Below are 13,874 nucleotides of genomic sequence, written 5' to 3' on the forward strand. Positions count from 1 at the left end.
GTCTTTTGGTGTAAACAGGTCTGAGACCAGCTCCTTCATGTCAACATAATTATTGCCATGGGTTTTAATCCTTTGCAGGACATTCTTGAGGACCAGGTGGTGAGGGAGGCCCAGCCTCAGAGCCTCACGGAATATTAGTGAGTTCTCTGGATAGGTCCCTGGCAGGATGTTAGAGCATCTAAAGAAAATGATGGTGATAATCATGACAATGGCGCTACCAGAGTTAAAAACTTTTATGGACTTACTCAAACAATAAGATTAAGTGAGTTAACAAGATGTCCTTCTATCAAAGCACCAAAAGTTTCATTGGGCCATCATTATTATATTGTCTATTTTACAATCCACAACTAACTTTCCTATCACAGCAGTCAAGTTTCTTTTAAAACGTAAGAGCGAATGTTAAGAAAACTTGCAAAAGAAAAGGAAAGTTCATGTGCGTTTTTGTCCAGTATGAGATAAACAGCTGATGGTGCTGTTTTTGTCACCACTGGAAATTTGAGTTTATATACCGCATTTCATGTACGTCATACTTTATCCACCAAGTCTGTTCACTTTGCATTTAGTCACATTTTGTTTTAATCGAAAGCACAACTTTACACCAATCCTGCCAATCCCACAGCCAACTACGGCACAGACACCAAAGTATTAAGTTCAAATAGTCAAAATAGAGAAGGTCAGACTCTAATTGGAGCTTAGGTACAACTATAACTCCACCTTTGAAAAATGACATTGACTTGAAGATTAATTGAGACACTTGTAATTGTAATCAGTTACTTATTGAGATGATTAGCAATAGCCTTAGCTCTGGTTCTCTCTACCTCTAATTTTAGACAGTTTTCTCACCCTTGCGTGGTAACCGAAGGATTATTGTCAGATGAGTGTTGTCCGAAAGAGGCAGTTAAGTGTTGGCTGGTCTTCTACAGATGACAAGCACAAACATGGAAAAATAGCTGTAATAATAATAAGTGGGCTAATTTCTAGACACACTTATGACAACTGTTGAAACTGGTAAAGGTTTATACAGTTCCTCTAATGGCCACTGGTTTCTTCCGCTTGGAAAACTTCGACATTTGCCTGAATTTGGATTTTCTGGCCTCAGGAACTGACCTGTTGTAAATGAATGAATATGATCTGAATTCATGGGTCTCCTCACCATTAAAGTGATTTGTCTCAGATCCTGTTTCAGTTGGCCTGGCTTCACGGGAGCCTCCTTGGCATTACCGCAGCCATTTCCCAACAATGCCATTGGCCTGCAGAACAACCATGGAGAAGAATTGTCATTTGCAAAACTTATTTGGTTTAATTGTTGTGAATTACCCTTTTATTAGATATAAGTATGTCAATCACTTTTGGCACGCATTTATTCTCTAGCTTCTATAAAACATCTAGTACAGATCCTGTAAATGTACAAAAATATAGTTATTTAAGGGAATAATAAAATGGTAAAAATGGTAAATTAGAAGTAATTCCTATGGTTTAAAGCTTCAAGAAATTACTTAAGGCCCTTTTTTTATAAGAATACAAGAGTTAAAGGAAAAAAACAGATATATTTTCTGTAAATCAGAATATTAATTAAAATTTTTGTTTTTGTCTATAACTATATTTGTTCAGTGTCAGCCAGGCTCAGTTTTCTTACCTGTGTTCAGCAGATCTGATGGTAAATGTGTGAGATGACAAACACTGCAGGTGAACACAGACTCTGTTCTCATTATGACATCATCAACCAGAACCAGAACATTCCATCATTACTTCCTGTTCCACATTCCAGCTCCTCCTGGAGGATCCTGAGGCGTTCCCAGGCTGGATGGGCTCTGTAGTCCCTCCAGTGAGTTGTGTGTCTGTCCCGGGGTCTCAATCCAGTTGGATGTGCCCAAAACACTTCCAAAGCCAAGGGGATCCTAATCAGATGTGTCTGTTGATTCAAAGGTAACAAAACCACAAGGATTCTTACTTTTAAGGTGATTATACACTAATGAAACATAGTTATGATGATTATATTCTGCAAATAGAGCCTCCTAAATGTTGCACACTTCACATTTATGCACACTACTTGAATAAAAGTACGTAGTTATTTTCCACACTGCCAAAGCATCAACCGCAGATGATCAGGTTTCCAGAGTTTTAGTCGCTACATCACCAAGTACAACAGATTTATAATAATGAATGTTAATTGGAGTTGGGCATTGCTTCTGTGTGTGTGTGTGTGTGTGTGTGTGTGTGTGTGTGTAACAGTAGTATCGGATGTGGAGATGTGGAGGGGTGTTTGTGTGCGTGCAGCCGTGCATAACCAGCTCGGCTAACGTGGAAGGAGAGGCAAGACGTCATGGATCAGAAGTGAACTGCAGTCAGATGTCAGCAGGACACTTTTACCATCAGCCAGCATATTGAACAGTACTGTTCGTGGTAGTATTACAGTTATAACAGTAGTGGTAGTGATTATAATAATAACAGAAAGTATTATTAACAGCAACAGCAGATGGTTGATTCTACATGACTCTGTCTGAGGTAAGAAAAGATCCTTTTATTCATATTGCGGGAAGTTTTTAGAGGAATTTGATGCTTTTATCAGTAAATACATCATAAAATATAAAGTCAGAGACATGGGATGAGATTTGGACGAACTGGTTTATATCACTGACTAGTCCAGCAGCAGTCAGCCCAGCTCGGCGTCTGTCTTTCAGACTTTTATTTCACCAAGCTCTCACCAACCACTAAAAGTCAGTCCCACATTTACTCTTGTCCGGCGGCTTCTTGCTGGCTCACTCTCTCCTTTTCTCTTCTTAGCTTCCTCCTTCAACGTCCTCTTCGCTCTCTTTTCCTCTGCCATTATGTCCATAGAGGCTGCTGAGCCCGGTTACATTACTAACACTTGACCGGCTCCGGTTCTGGCATGACACCGACACAGCAAATTCCCCCCCGTGCCTAAAAAAAACTCCTTTCCGGTGGTCCAAAACGCCTGTGGTACCAACACTAACAGCCCTCACAGTCCGGCTAACATAACAAACCGAGCTAACATTAGCTAACAGCCGCTACAGCAAATGTATCTTGTGTTTCTAGAGTGATGTGTTTTTACGGACACGTAAGGATTGTTAAAATGTCATATTTCTTAAAGGGACAGCACAGGGAGCTTTAGTTTACTTCAAATTTCTAATATGTTGATTTTGGAACCTTCTGTCAACGCTACAGAAACATTAGGTAACCAACTATTGATTAATGGTTGTGTATTGATTACTGACAGTGGTTGTTCAGTTTGAAACAGCAGTATGCAGTGAACGCTTGATCCTCGTGTGTGTTTTTAAACCACTCTTGTCAGAAGAACCATTGTAACTGTCGTTCCTCCGCTTCTCTTCCCACCTTTCTCCACAGTAAGATGATCTTTTGTAGCCACCTTAAAGGTCAAAGGTCAGGAGGAATTTGTAACAACAAGAAGTGTGGATGTAATTTATGAATCTTTAATAACACAAGCAAACTGTTCTGGACAGTCAGTGTGTGTGTGTGTGCGCGTGTGTGTGTGGTTGAATGATTAAGAAGTTATTAAAGAAATTGATTTATTATTGATAAGATTATGAAAGCCAATAATGACGGCTGATTGCATTATTGATTAGACCAGATAATGCAGCTGCTGAAGTTCCACAACACTATTGCGAGATGACGTAGGCCTGCCACACATTTTCCACCCGTCTCGTCTTCATCATTTCTTTTTTTCTGTACAGATTGTCCGTTGATATTTTATTCATGATAAACTGCCAATAAACCTTGAATACCTCCTCCAGATGTCGTGGCGTTCGTCTTTCCGCTGCTCGAAGTTTCGCCACGTCTACGGGAAGCCGTCCACCAAGGAGCACAGCTACGACGGGGTGCCAATCACACACAGCGTCCACGACAACCACTACTGCTCAGCCAATCCCTGCTTCATCGCCGTGGTGACCGAGTGCGCCGGTGGCGGGTCCTTTTTGGTGCTGCCCGTCCATCATGTGTGTAGTTTGAACTCTGTCATCCTGTTGAACACAGTAAAAGATTAGACATGACACAGAAAGACAAAATCATGAATACAAGTAGTAAAAATGATTGCTGCCCTCTGGTGGTTAAAGACTCTCACCTTGTTGTAGTGACTTGTTTTCTCTTTGCTTAATCATCTGACAGCTTTAGTTCATTTACACACAAAACATACAAGGAGTACAGAAACAGAAAATAAACAAGTTAAACCAATACTACATGCTGAAGACAAACCACAACTATCCATAGCTATGCTCAGCCATAAAGAGACCAAATCTAGTGTGAATGATCATTTCTTGTTTTTGCCCTCATAGACCGGCAGGGTGGACCCTCAGCACCCGAGGGTGTGCGGTCACAGTGGGAGGGTCCTGGATGTGAAGTGGAACCCGTTCAACGATCACTGCATCGCCTCGTGCTCAGAAGACTGCACTGTAAGCGGCATCATGTTTACATTTATCTTTGTGGACACCAGGACATTCTGTAGATGGTTTCAGGAATGAATTGCGTCAGTGACGCTTTGTGCGCATGTACACAGGTGAAGATCTGGGACATCCCGGTATGTGGAGTCCAACAGAACCTCACAAAGGCCAGGAAGACACTGATTGGTCACTCCAGGAGGGTGGCACTCATTGAGTGGCATCCAACAGCAGAGAACCTGCTGCTGAGCTCCGCCTACGACTACAAGGTCAGTGGCAGCGGCGTCAGTCCAAGATATTTCCAGCTATTTTTTCATATATTTCAGTTCTAGTTAGCAGCTCTCTGGCTAACATTGGTTCACTGTTGGTAGCCAGAATTTGGCCACTTCTGGCCTGTCGTTTATCAAGTTTGGCAACCAGGCATGCCAGATTTAGGGTTAGGTTGGGGCAAGAAACTATACCTATCCTCTAAGCAATGTTCTTGCTAACAACTACAATCTGGACTACTACTACTGCTGGTCTCTTTTTTACCCCAGGTCCTCCTCTGGGATGTGTCCCAAGTAGGTGCAGTGCTCAGATGCCCTGTCAGGGTGGTCCTGATGCCCATCTACCACCGCTACCCGTCGGATACACTGCTGCTGTCTGTCAGCTTCAACAATGATGGCAGCAGGCTGGCGGTCACATCCAAAGACAGACGGGTTCGAGTTCTGGACCCGCGGACAGGAAAGATTTTACAGGTTTGTTCGTTTTGTCTGCGTGTCCTTGTGAAAACAGGCGAAAATTAAACGTTTGTAACAATGTTGCCAATGTTCCTGCAGGTGTCCAGCAGTAAGTCCCACAGGGCCAGTAAAGTTTTATACATCGGAGGGTTGAAGATGCTTCTTTCTACTGGCAGCTCACCATGGAACCACAGACAGATCGTCCTCTGGGACCCTGTAAGACTGACGCACAAACTTATACGTCAAATTGAACGTTTGATAAGTTACTAGATTACCTAGATATTATTATTATTACCGTCTGTGTGTGTTTGTGTGCAGGACGATTTATCGGAGCCTCTGTATGAAGAAGATTTGGACGGGTCTGCAGGAGTTCTTTTTCCGTTCTACGACCCTGACACACACATGCTCTACTTGGCTGGAAAGGTCATACAACACATACATTATATAGCATGTCCTCCCAGAAAACTCTCAGACAATTTGTTTGGTGTTATACCTTCATCAGCTTTACACAGAACCAACATTTAAGAGTTTATGGGTCACATTTATGTGCTTTAGGGTGACGGGAACATCCGGTACTACGAGTTGAGCACTGAGAAACCTTACATCAACTTCCTGACGGAGCACAGGTCCCTGTTGCCACAGAAAGGACTCGGTACGTTTGAAGTCCCAACACTTAAATTCAGTTGAATTCTTGTGAATTAGAAACGTTGTACTCTGAAGACAAACTTAAGAAATGCACACCTACACTAGGCCATTAATAAACCAAATCTAGACAAAGTTTAGCTTCCATAGGCTACTTAGAATGATTTCTGTAGCTAGCTATACCAACACTTCTGGAAAAAGACTAACTTTACCTACCTGTACTTGTACTTTGACCTCTGACCTCACTTCAGGGGTGATGCCAAAGCGTGGCCTGGATGTGAACACCTGTGAAGTTTTCCGTTTTTATCGTCTGATTGCCATCAAAGACCTGGTGGAACCACTGTCAATGATCGTACCTCGAAAAGAGGTTAGGATGATGAGTCTTATCATTCTTTATACTGATGATCAAGATAATCAAAATCCTTTTTTTCCCCCTGTCCTCCTAGTCAGGTATTTTCCAAGAGGATCTCTATCCAATGACGGCTGGAAACCAGGCAGCCATGACGGCTCAGGAGTGGCTGTTGGGGATAAACAGGGGTCAGTGACGCGTTAGTGCCTTTGAAGCAAAATGGTTGACCAATACTTGCCTCTTATCACGTGTATCTCATCAACATTAGACCCTGTATTGATGTCTCTGAAGCCCGGTACTCGAGTAGCCAACCCTTACCCAGAGACCCCTGCTGAGAAGGGGTTAGTGAGGCAGCTGAGCTCCCTGAGGTTCCAGGCTGTTGGTGCAGTGACCAGGAGAGACCTGGACTTTATGGAAGAGGTAGAACACTGTATGGTTACCTAGCATGACTTGAATATTACTCACTCGTCCAACAGCAAGAAGCTCTCAACGACTAAAAGTCACTGAAAAACAAGGTCAAAGTTAGAAACTGAACTTTGAGGGTAATGTTCACGTGTAAAATACAAGGTGCAAGGTTCAGCATCTTCACCTTCTCTTTATAAAGCAACTGTCAACTACTGTCAGAATGTAACGGCCAGTGAGACAGATGTTTCCTCTACCAGCTGCCCTTCTGCACAGTATACTCAAAGTGGTTCCTAGTTCATTCTGGGTCAGTGTTGTTGCTGTTCATCTCTCTTGAGGCCTTCCTTGAGGAGCAGCTGGCCTACCAGGACGCCAAATACCCCAGAGAGGTGAGTGATCTGTCGGGGTGGCAGCCGGACGAGACCCAGATCCCACTGTGGACGTACTGCTGCACCCCACACTGCTGCGAACCAGCAGAGAGACCACCACCTACGACAGAAAGCGAGGTGAGGTGCGAATTGCGTTCGCGGAAACGCTTTGTTTTTTGTGTGCAGACGCTTTGGCCGCTTTCTCATCTTCATATCCTCTTCTTTTTTTTAAATTTCAGCTCCTGCAAGCATTTTACAGACAGCAAGACGAGATTAGAGGCCTGAGAGAACAACTCAACCACAAAGATGTTAGTATCCAAACACAATCACACAGTCAGCCATCTAAAAAATTATCCCCTATAAAAAAAAAAAAAACACCACCACTGCGGTGTCAATAATTGCATCGTTAGGCTCTATAAAGTCCAAAAGACATTTGGGGGGTTTACAATGACTGAATGTTTCTGTTGTCCAGGTGCGGATCACTCAGCTCGAGCTGGAGATCAAAAACACCAGAAACAACATGAGGGCGACCTTCTGATCCAACCAGTCAGATCTCACTCTGTTTTAACTCTGAAACAATCAAATGTCTCGACAGCACCAACCAATAAAGCAAAGATCAGTGACACCTGTATGTTGTTTTGGAGTTTATGTAAACACTCTTGGTTACCTACCAAGTGTTGTTAACTAACCCTGAAACCCCACCGGGCACGTCTCCATCACGACATGGCTGTGACCCAACGGAAGCGTTTCAGAAGCGTTTATCCCACCAGAGTCATATTTTACTAGTTCATGTTCTTCTAAATATGCTACATTTGATTTTCTTTTGTCTGTATTTACAACCGGCAGTTTGCACGGGGTGTTTTATTTTGAAAATCCACCAGATTCTCTTTGCTGCTTCGGTGTCTGGCTTCCTGTCAGCTTGAGGTGCTCCGTTAAATAGGTGAATTAAATGGGTTGTCACAAACTCCGGAAAATTTTGGCAACCAGCTCCTCAAAATTGTACCCAAGTGCAGTTAGTTACCTTTCACGTTAGTAATTAGTTCAGTTCCGTCAACACTGGAAACGTAATTTATCACGGAGACAAAAGGCGAGAGAGGAGACGCCAGGAGCAAAATGTTAAGATTTTATTTACAAAGTCCTTTTTGTGTGTCTTTTTTTTTTGTTTTGTTTTTCCTTTAACTTACAGAAAGTAAAAAAAAAAATAAAAGGAAACACAACCTCGACTAGTCAGTGTAATGTGAAGGATCAACTGGATCTCTCTATGGAGCAGGAAGAGAAATGAAAAGAGGCAGAAAGAGAGAGAGAGAGAGAGAAAGAGAGAGAGCATGTCCCCAGACAACCATACAAAATTAAACAAAAACAATTTCTCTGAAAAAATATTTTTTTTAAAAAAAAAAAGCTCTGTTGGCAAAAAAGAGAGAACACAGTTTGCCCTGAGCGCGCTCGGCCTCGAGGGGGGAAAGGTTGGTGGGTAGGTTTGACTGTCCGTCGATGACATCACAGAGCCTGTTTGGGAGTGTGATGATGACATCATAGCTGCTGGTTCAGTCCCAGAGTGGCGGGGTGGGAGCGGGGCGTTGGGGAAGAAAGGAATGATGGGAATTTTTTTTTTTTTTTTGCAATAATCCTGAAAATGGCGTCGCCTCCCACGAGGCTCCCGTTGAGTCTCCTTCCACAGACACGACCTAAATTTAGGCGTTCCCTCAAAATGTACGCGTCGTCTTTGTGAGTTCATGAAATAATTGTTACGTGGTTGTTCAAAAATATTGCAAAAAAAAAAAAAAAAAAAAAGCAAATTTAGTTGATATGACCAGTTTTTCGTCTTGGTGGAGAAAAATTTTGTTTGCAAAATAAGTCATCTGGAGGAAGTCGAAGTTAATTCGAGTTCCTTCAGAAAACAAAACGGACTTGTGTAAAATCTTTAAGCGCCTCGTGTCCGGCGATGCATTTACTGCTGCTTAACGGAGTCTGTCACAAGTTTTATTTTTTCCTGAGACATAAAACTTCTCTTGGATTTCCCAATATCCTGAATATTCTAACACCAAAATCAACTCAGTCAAAGTGGATTCTGTGAAATTAAATGTTGGAGGCACTTCTTGCTGTTTAACGTCCCTCCGTGTTTTCTATTCAGTGAGCGACGAGGTGATCGACCCGCCGATTCATTGACTGACAGATTGACAGAGCAGTAAATGTAGTAAATGAATCATTTACAGCACAAAAATCTGAAACATTTTCTGCTCCAGCTTCTAAAACGTGAGGATTTCTGCTGTTTTTACGATTGAGGATGTCAGCGTCTGCTCTGAGGAATCATTTTAAGTTTCCTGGCTTGAGAAAATAAAAATACGATGAATCCGGATGATAATCGGCAGCTTGAATCGACAATGAAAATTACCGTTCGTTGGAGTTCTAAAGAGTTTCGTGACTTATTCCTGAGTTTACCCGACTGTGCCGCCAAACGAGAGAAAAACAAAAACACGACGAAATGAAATGCAAATATTTGGTGACATAAATGTGAAGTTTAGGAACTAATCGAAGTTGCCGAAGGTCTGCAGGAGAGGAGCTGAGGAGGAGGACCTGGTGGGAAGGAGACCAGCTTCAGAAATGGAACAGAGCCCAGGAGGAGTTGACCGAGTTGGGGGGAGGAGGAGTCAGGAGGGCGAGCGTTGGTGGGGGATGGGGCAGCATTTAGCTGTAGGGTGGGGGGTATTGGGGTCAACGGGCGAGAGGTCAGAGGGGGTGTGCGGGGGTCCTTGTGAATCCTTAATCATCATCTTCATCATCCTCGTCTTCAGGGTCCCTCTTCCTCTTCTCTCCTTTGGCCGGAGACGAGTCCTCGTCTGCGGAGAAACAAAATGATTACGTCCCGTGTGAAAAGCAGGATCTCTCTCCTTGATTTTGAACTGCAGTGACGAATGACAAAAAGCCGAATGTTCAAGTTACGTTACTGACCATCATCATCCTCGTCTTCCTCATCCTCGTCGTCGTCCTCACTGTCCACGTCTCCGTTCACCTCTCCGTCCTGCAGAGAGAACAATGCAACACTTCAAACCATTTTACGTGGGTACATTAGGAACATGTGCGGCTTTTAAAAAGGCAAAAAACATAAAAGGGCAAAGAATCATTTAGACCCTTCTGTGTCCAAGAACTGATTTTGTTTATTCACTCACCTCGTCATCTCCACTGTCTTCGTCATCGTCGTCATCTTCAGCCACTACGTCCTCCTCGTCCTCCTCTTCTTCTTCCTCAAAGTCCTCCGACTCACCCTCTGAAGAACAGGAACGAAGGTGAGAAATGTACAAACCTTTTGTTCTTTCATAAGTATACTTGGATATCTATAATAATGTTTACCTTCTTCGTCCTCGTCCTCGACGCCGTCTCCCTCTCCGTCAGAGTCGGACGCCTCGCAGTCGTCGATGTCGTAGCCGTCCAGGTAGGTGAGCTGCGGGAGGAGCTTGAAGATGGGCTCCCTGTAGTCAGCCAGGTTGGTCACCTCGCAGTTAAATAGGTCGAGACTCTTCAGCTGGGGCAACTTTTTCTGGAGGAGCAAAGACAGACGTGGAGAACATTCATTACCTGAAAAACACAGCGTGTCCTTACTGGAACTAAGCATACGTCAACACATTAAATCTCTGAAGATGATATTAAACTTGAGGTCTCCTCCAACCCACCAGCGGCTCCAGGGTGCTGATGTCTTTGATCTTATTCCCGCTGAGGTTGAGGTGCGTTAGGTTCACCAGCCGCTCTGCCAACACCTCCAGACCTCCTGATATCCTGTTGTCGCTCAACTCCAACTGCAGAGAGACGAAACAAATGTTTTTCAAGTGTTTAGTTTTGTGACTAAAGCTGCAACATTTGTTCATGATTGTTTCAGCCTCGAAACGTCAGAATAGTGAAATTATGTGCGTTTATTTTGCTTGTTCTGTGTGAAAAATCATCAAAACCTCACTATCATACACGTCGAAGAGGAGATCGAAGCAGCGAAGCTCAAGTCTCCAATCTGACTCCGTACCTTTTTGAGTTTGTCCAGTTTGGGGATGTCTGCTACGCTGGTCAGGCCGACGTTGATGAGGCTGAGCAGCTCCAGGTTCGAGAACTCTCCTGTGATTCCTTCGATCTTCCCTTCACTCGAGCGACAGTTGTCCAGGACCAGCTCCTGGACCTGAGGGAGGCAGGAAGGAAGGAAGAGTTAAAGAGTCTGACATAATCAGGTCACAGTTTTTAAATCGACACACGAAGCCCGGCGACGGATCAGTTTCAGAATGACTTTCATTTCTTGATGTGACGACTGCGACGTTACTATGACTAATTCAGTTATTCACCCCGACGAGCTCTGAGACTGCAGATCAAAGTCACGGTGTTTCCCTCTTAACTTTCAAACTTTTACTCCAACACGTCGCGACGAAAGCAGCTCCGTCTGCGACCGAAGTGTGTCTTGAAACCTCGACTCTCTTTCTCCACCGAATACCCGGACACGTCAATCAACTTCACTGTTGAACGTGGTGTACAGGCAAGCCTGTAAGTCTTCTTATTGCTTTTTTTGGGGGAATCTGCAGTTCCACTTCTTGTCCACTTGAGGCTGGCTCCAGAAGTGAGTCAGTCTCCATAAGTCCCCATGTCCAAATGTCCAACTTCACAGCAGAAATAAACATGTTTACAGCCTGGTACAAAAAACAGTTTTGGTCTCTGTAGCTAATTTCCCCGTTCATGACAACTGTACTGAGGGTGAATTTATATACAACTCACCTGTTCACATTATATTAAGGCTTAAAGTTATGCAGGGTTAAGAGCGTGGACACTTTGACTGACAGGTGGGTAACTTTACAGATGACTTGTTTGATCGATGTGTTGGATGCCACGTCCCATTTTTTATATCCTCCTTTTATTTTTGTGCATTTAAATAAAAACTGTTTACTTTAAATTCAAAGTGGAAAAACTACGGGTGGTTATTAGGGATGCACCAAATATTCGGCAACCGAAAGTATTCGGCCGAATAGTGTCGTGACGCAATTGATGCAACAAAACAACGTGCGCGGTGATCTGGCCACGGTTGCTGATTCTTTTCTCATTCACACACAATAAACCCACGATGCAGGATAAAGGAAAAACACAGTAAGAAATGCATCATACATCACACACTGCTCTTTAGCGGAGCTATAAACTTCTCTCTAAACTACGGCGTCTCACACGCGAGGTGCGTTCAATGACCGTCGGAATGACTATGATGCGTTCGTGAACGTGGGAAAAATGGAAATTCACCAGAAACATAAAACTAAATAGTATTTCTTTCAAGAACAAATTAACAGTGATTAAACCAACACAGGCTTTCTAACAGTATAAATGAAATAATAATTATACTAACTGGAAATTCTACTGGAATATTTTAAGGATATTAAATAAACATTTACTTTCTTTGAAAAAACATGTCTACAAATTTATTCTATGCTATTTATGCAATAGTAAAAAAAAATTAACAACTGCATTTCATATTCGGTTTCGCTATTCGGCCAAGCATTTAATTTTTATTCGGTTTCGGTCGAAATTTTTCATTTCGGTGTTTGTTATTTATTTAAACTCTTGTAAACAACCTGGAGATAATTAGGCTCATTTTCCTTTCACAACATATCGCCTGAGAGGCTGAAACCAATTCAGTTTTATCTTGAAATTCACCTCCGACAGAGCTGTTGTGATATTATTTTGATAAACCATAAAAACCAGGCTGCTCATGTGCTCTGCTTCATATTGGAACTGGTCCCGGCCGAAGCTTTCTGTTTATAAACTGCCCCCCACACATGTGACGCCGTGACTCCTCCAAAGCTGCTCTCTTTACCTTTATATACATCGAACATCACCCCCTGAAGGAGGTGCAGGTGACCCGGGTTATAGCTGCGTGCCTCCGGGCTCGGAGGAGGAGAAAAGGAGGAGAAGAGGAGGCGAATGTAGCCACATTAGCACGCTAGCGTGTTAGCACGCCGCTGGCTACGCGCCCTTAGCTCGGGCTCCGACTAATCTCTGGAGCGGTCGACGATATCGGGTTAATTTATTTATTTTAACGCATAAACCGGACTTAAATTAAACGAATTAAAAAACACGGGTCGCGTTTGTTAATTAATGTTGATATTTAATCGGTTTGACGACGTTTAAACCGAGAAACGGTGACGCATTTCCTGCTTAACAAGCGACTATTTAACGATAAAAAAGTGTCGTGACGAGTCATTTTTTCCTCCAGCTAACGTCTCGTTTAACGAATATTTAACTTTAACCCGAGTTAAACCGCATCGACGCAACATAATAACGCGTTTTAAGCGTTTATAAAACACGCGTGCCTGTTTGTTTGATAGTTATAAACCGTTTTTATAACTTCGAAATAACTCCAGATATTAGCCAGGCCCCAACACCACCAACACACGGATGTGCGTGTTTGTAAGTGTGCGGGGCGGCACTATCACGCAAAAAAAAACAACGTGCAGACAACTTTAGGTTAAATAAGAGTTTAGTGAGGAGTTAACGCGGGTTGTTTGGCCGTTTAACCCGCGCTAACAGCCCGAGGAGAGGGGTTAAACGAAAGCAAAGCGTGCTCCAGGCTTTGCGAACGAAGTCCGGTGAACACGCACGTTTTTCGGGTGTTAGGAGCTGCAGGCACCCTGCCATGTGCTCGCCACCTCCTCCTTCTCCTCCTCCGGCCGGTCAACACCGCAAACCCGGGTTATAGCTCACCTCTGTCGGCGACCGGTGCCTCAGCTCTAAGGAGACCCTCTTCTTCATGTCCATGTTCGCTCCGGCTTCGTTCGTTCGTGTCGTTTTTTTTCGCTCGGTTCGAGTCTCCGCGGGGTGAAAAACTTGTTTCTGCTCCTCGACCCGCTTCTTCTTCAGTATCAACACGCGGGACCTGCGTGAAGCTAGCTGCGGTACAAAACGCAAGACTTCCGGGTGAGACTTTCAAAATAAAAATCCTCCCGCCGCCGGAAACGCGTTAGACATTTTC

The 13,874-nt window shown here is 43.5% G+C and overlaps 3 protein-coding genes across 7 annotated transcripts in view; 2 read left to right on the plus strand and 1 right to left on the minus strand.

Moving 5' to 3' along the window:
* Positions 1-13,874, plus strand: part of LOC104935135 (V-set domain-containing T-cell activation inhibitor 1) — a 592,626-nt gene that overhangs the window by 497,391 nt on the left and 81,361 nt on the right. The gene's annotated exons all lie outside the window — the stretch shown is intronic.
* Positions 1,811-9,233, plus strand: coro2ab (coronin 2Ab). Of its 5 annotated transcripts, none has more exons than XM_027287582.1 (15): positions 1,811-1,926; positions 2,233-2,505; positions 3,774-3,974; positions 4,311-4,427; positions 4,532-4,681; positions 4,949-5,149; positions 5,231-5,347; positions 5,450-5,554; positions 5,687-5,783; positions 6,025-6,140; positions 6,220-6,310; positions 6,391-6,542; positions 6,863-7,035; positions 7,132-7,200; positions 7,365-9,233. In XM_027287582.1, exons 2-14 carry the CDS (start codon positions 2,491-2,493, stop codon positions 7,175-7,177), a joined length of 1,581 nt encoding a protein of 526 aa, XP_027143383.1. In that variant the 5' UTR covers positions 1,811-1,926; positions 2,233-2,490; the 3' UTR covers positions 7,178-7,200; positions 7,365-9,233. The 5 variants fall into 5 exon arrangements, with proteins under 5 accessions (XP_027143383.1, XP_027143380.1, XP_027143382.1 ...); XM_027287579.1 differs by having other exon boundaries at positions 6,863-7,030; XM_027287581.1 differs by having other exon boundaries at positions 2,233-2,351; positions 6,863-7,030.
* On the minus strand, positions 8,283-13,775 carry LOC104937826 (acidic leucine-rich nuclear phosphoprotein 32 family member B). The gene is made up of 7 exons (XM_010754139.3): positions 13,607-13,775; positions 10,902-11,051; positions 10,561-10,683; positions 10,241-10,427; positions 10,060-10,157; positions 9,842-9,911; positions 8,283-9,729 (listed from the first exon to the last, which is right to left on the minus strand). The coding sequence occupies exons 1-7, from the start codon at positions 13,658-13,660 to the stop codon at positions 9,653-9,655; spliced, it is 759 nt and encodes a 252-aa protein (XP_010752441.1). The 5' UTR covers positions 13,661-13,775; the 3' UTR covers positions 8,283-9,652.

Source organism: Larimichthys crocea, chromosome XIV (genome assembly GCF_000972845.2).
Source record: "Larimichthys crocea isolate SSNF chromosome XIV, L_crocea_2.0, whole genome shotgun sequence".
Classification (NCBI taxonomy): domain Eukaryota; kingdom Metazoa; phylum Chordata; class Actinopteri; family Sciaenidae; genus Larimichthys; species Larimichthys crocea.

Bases quoted from the DNA above. Each gene is read 5' to 3' on its own strand.
- coro2ab (XM_027287579.1), top strand. The intron at 5,348-5,449 runs GTAAGACTGACG...GTTTGTGTGCAG, and splicing joins AGATCGTCCTCTGGGACCCT to GACGATTTATCGGAGCCTCT. The intron at 6,543-6,862 runs GTAGAACACTGT...ATCTCTCTTGAG, and splicing joins ACCTGGACTTTATGGAAGAG to GCCTTCCTTGAGGAGCAGCT.
- LOC104937826 (XM_010754139.3), bottom strand. From the start codon at position 13,660: ATGGACATGAAGAAGAGGGTCTCCTTAGAGCTGAGGCACCGGTCGCCG. The intron at 10,428-10,560 runs GTGGGTTGGAGG...TTGCTCCTCCAG, and splicing joins TCAGCACCCTGGAGCCGCTG to AAAAAGTTGCCCCAGCTGAA. The intron at 9,912-10,059 runs GTGAGTGAATAA...TTCTCTCTGCAG, and splicing joins AAGACAGTGGAGATGACGAG to GACGGAGAGGTGAACGGAGA.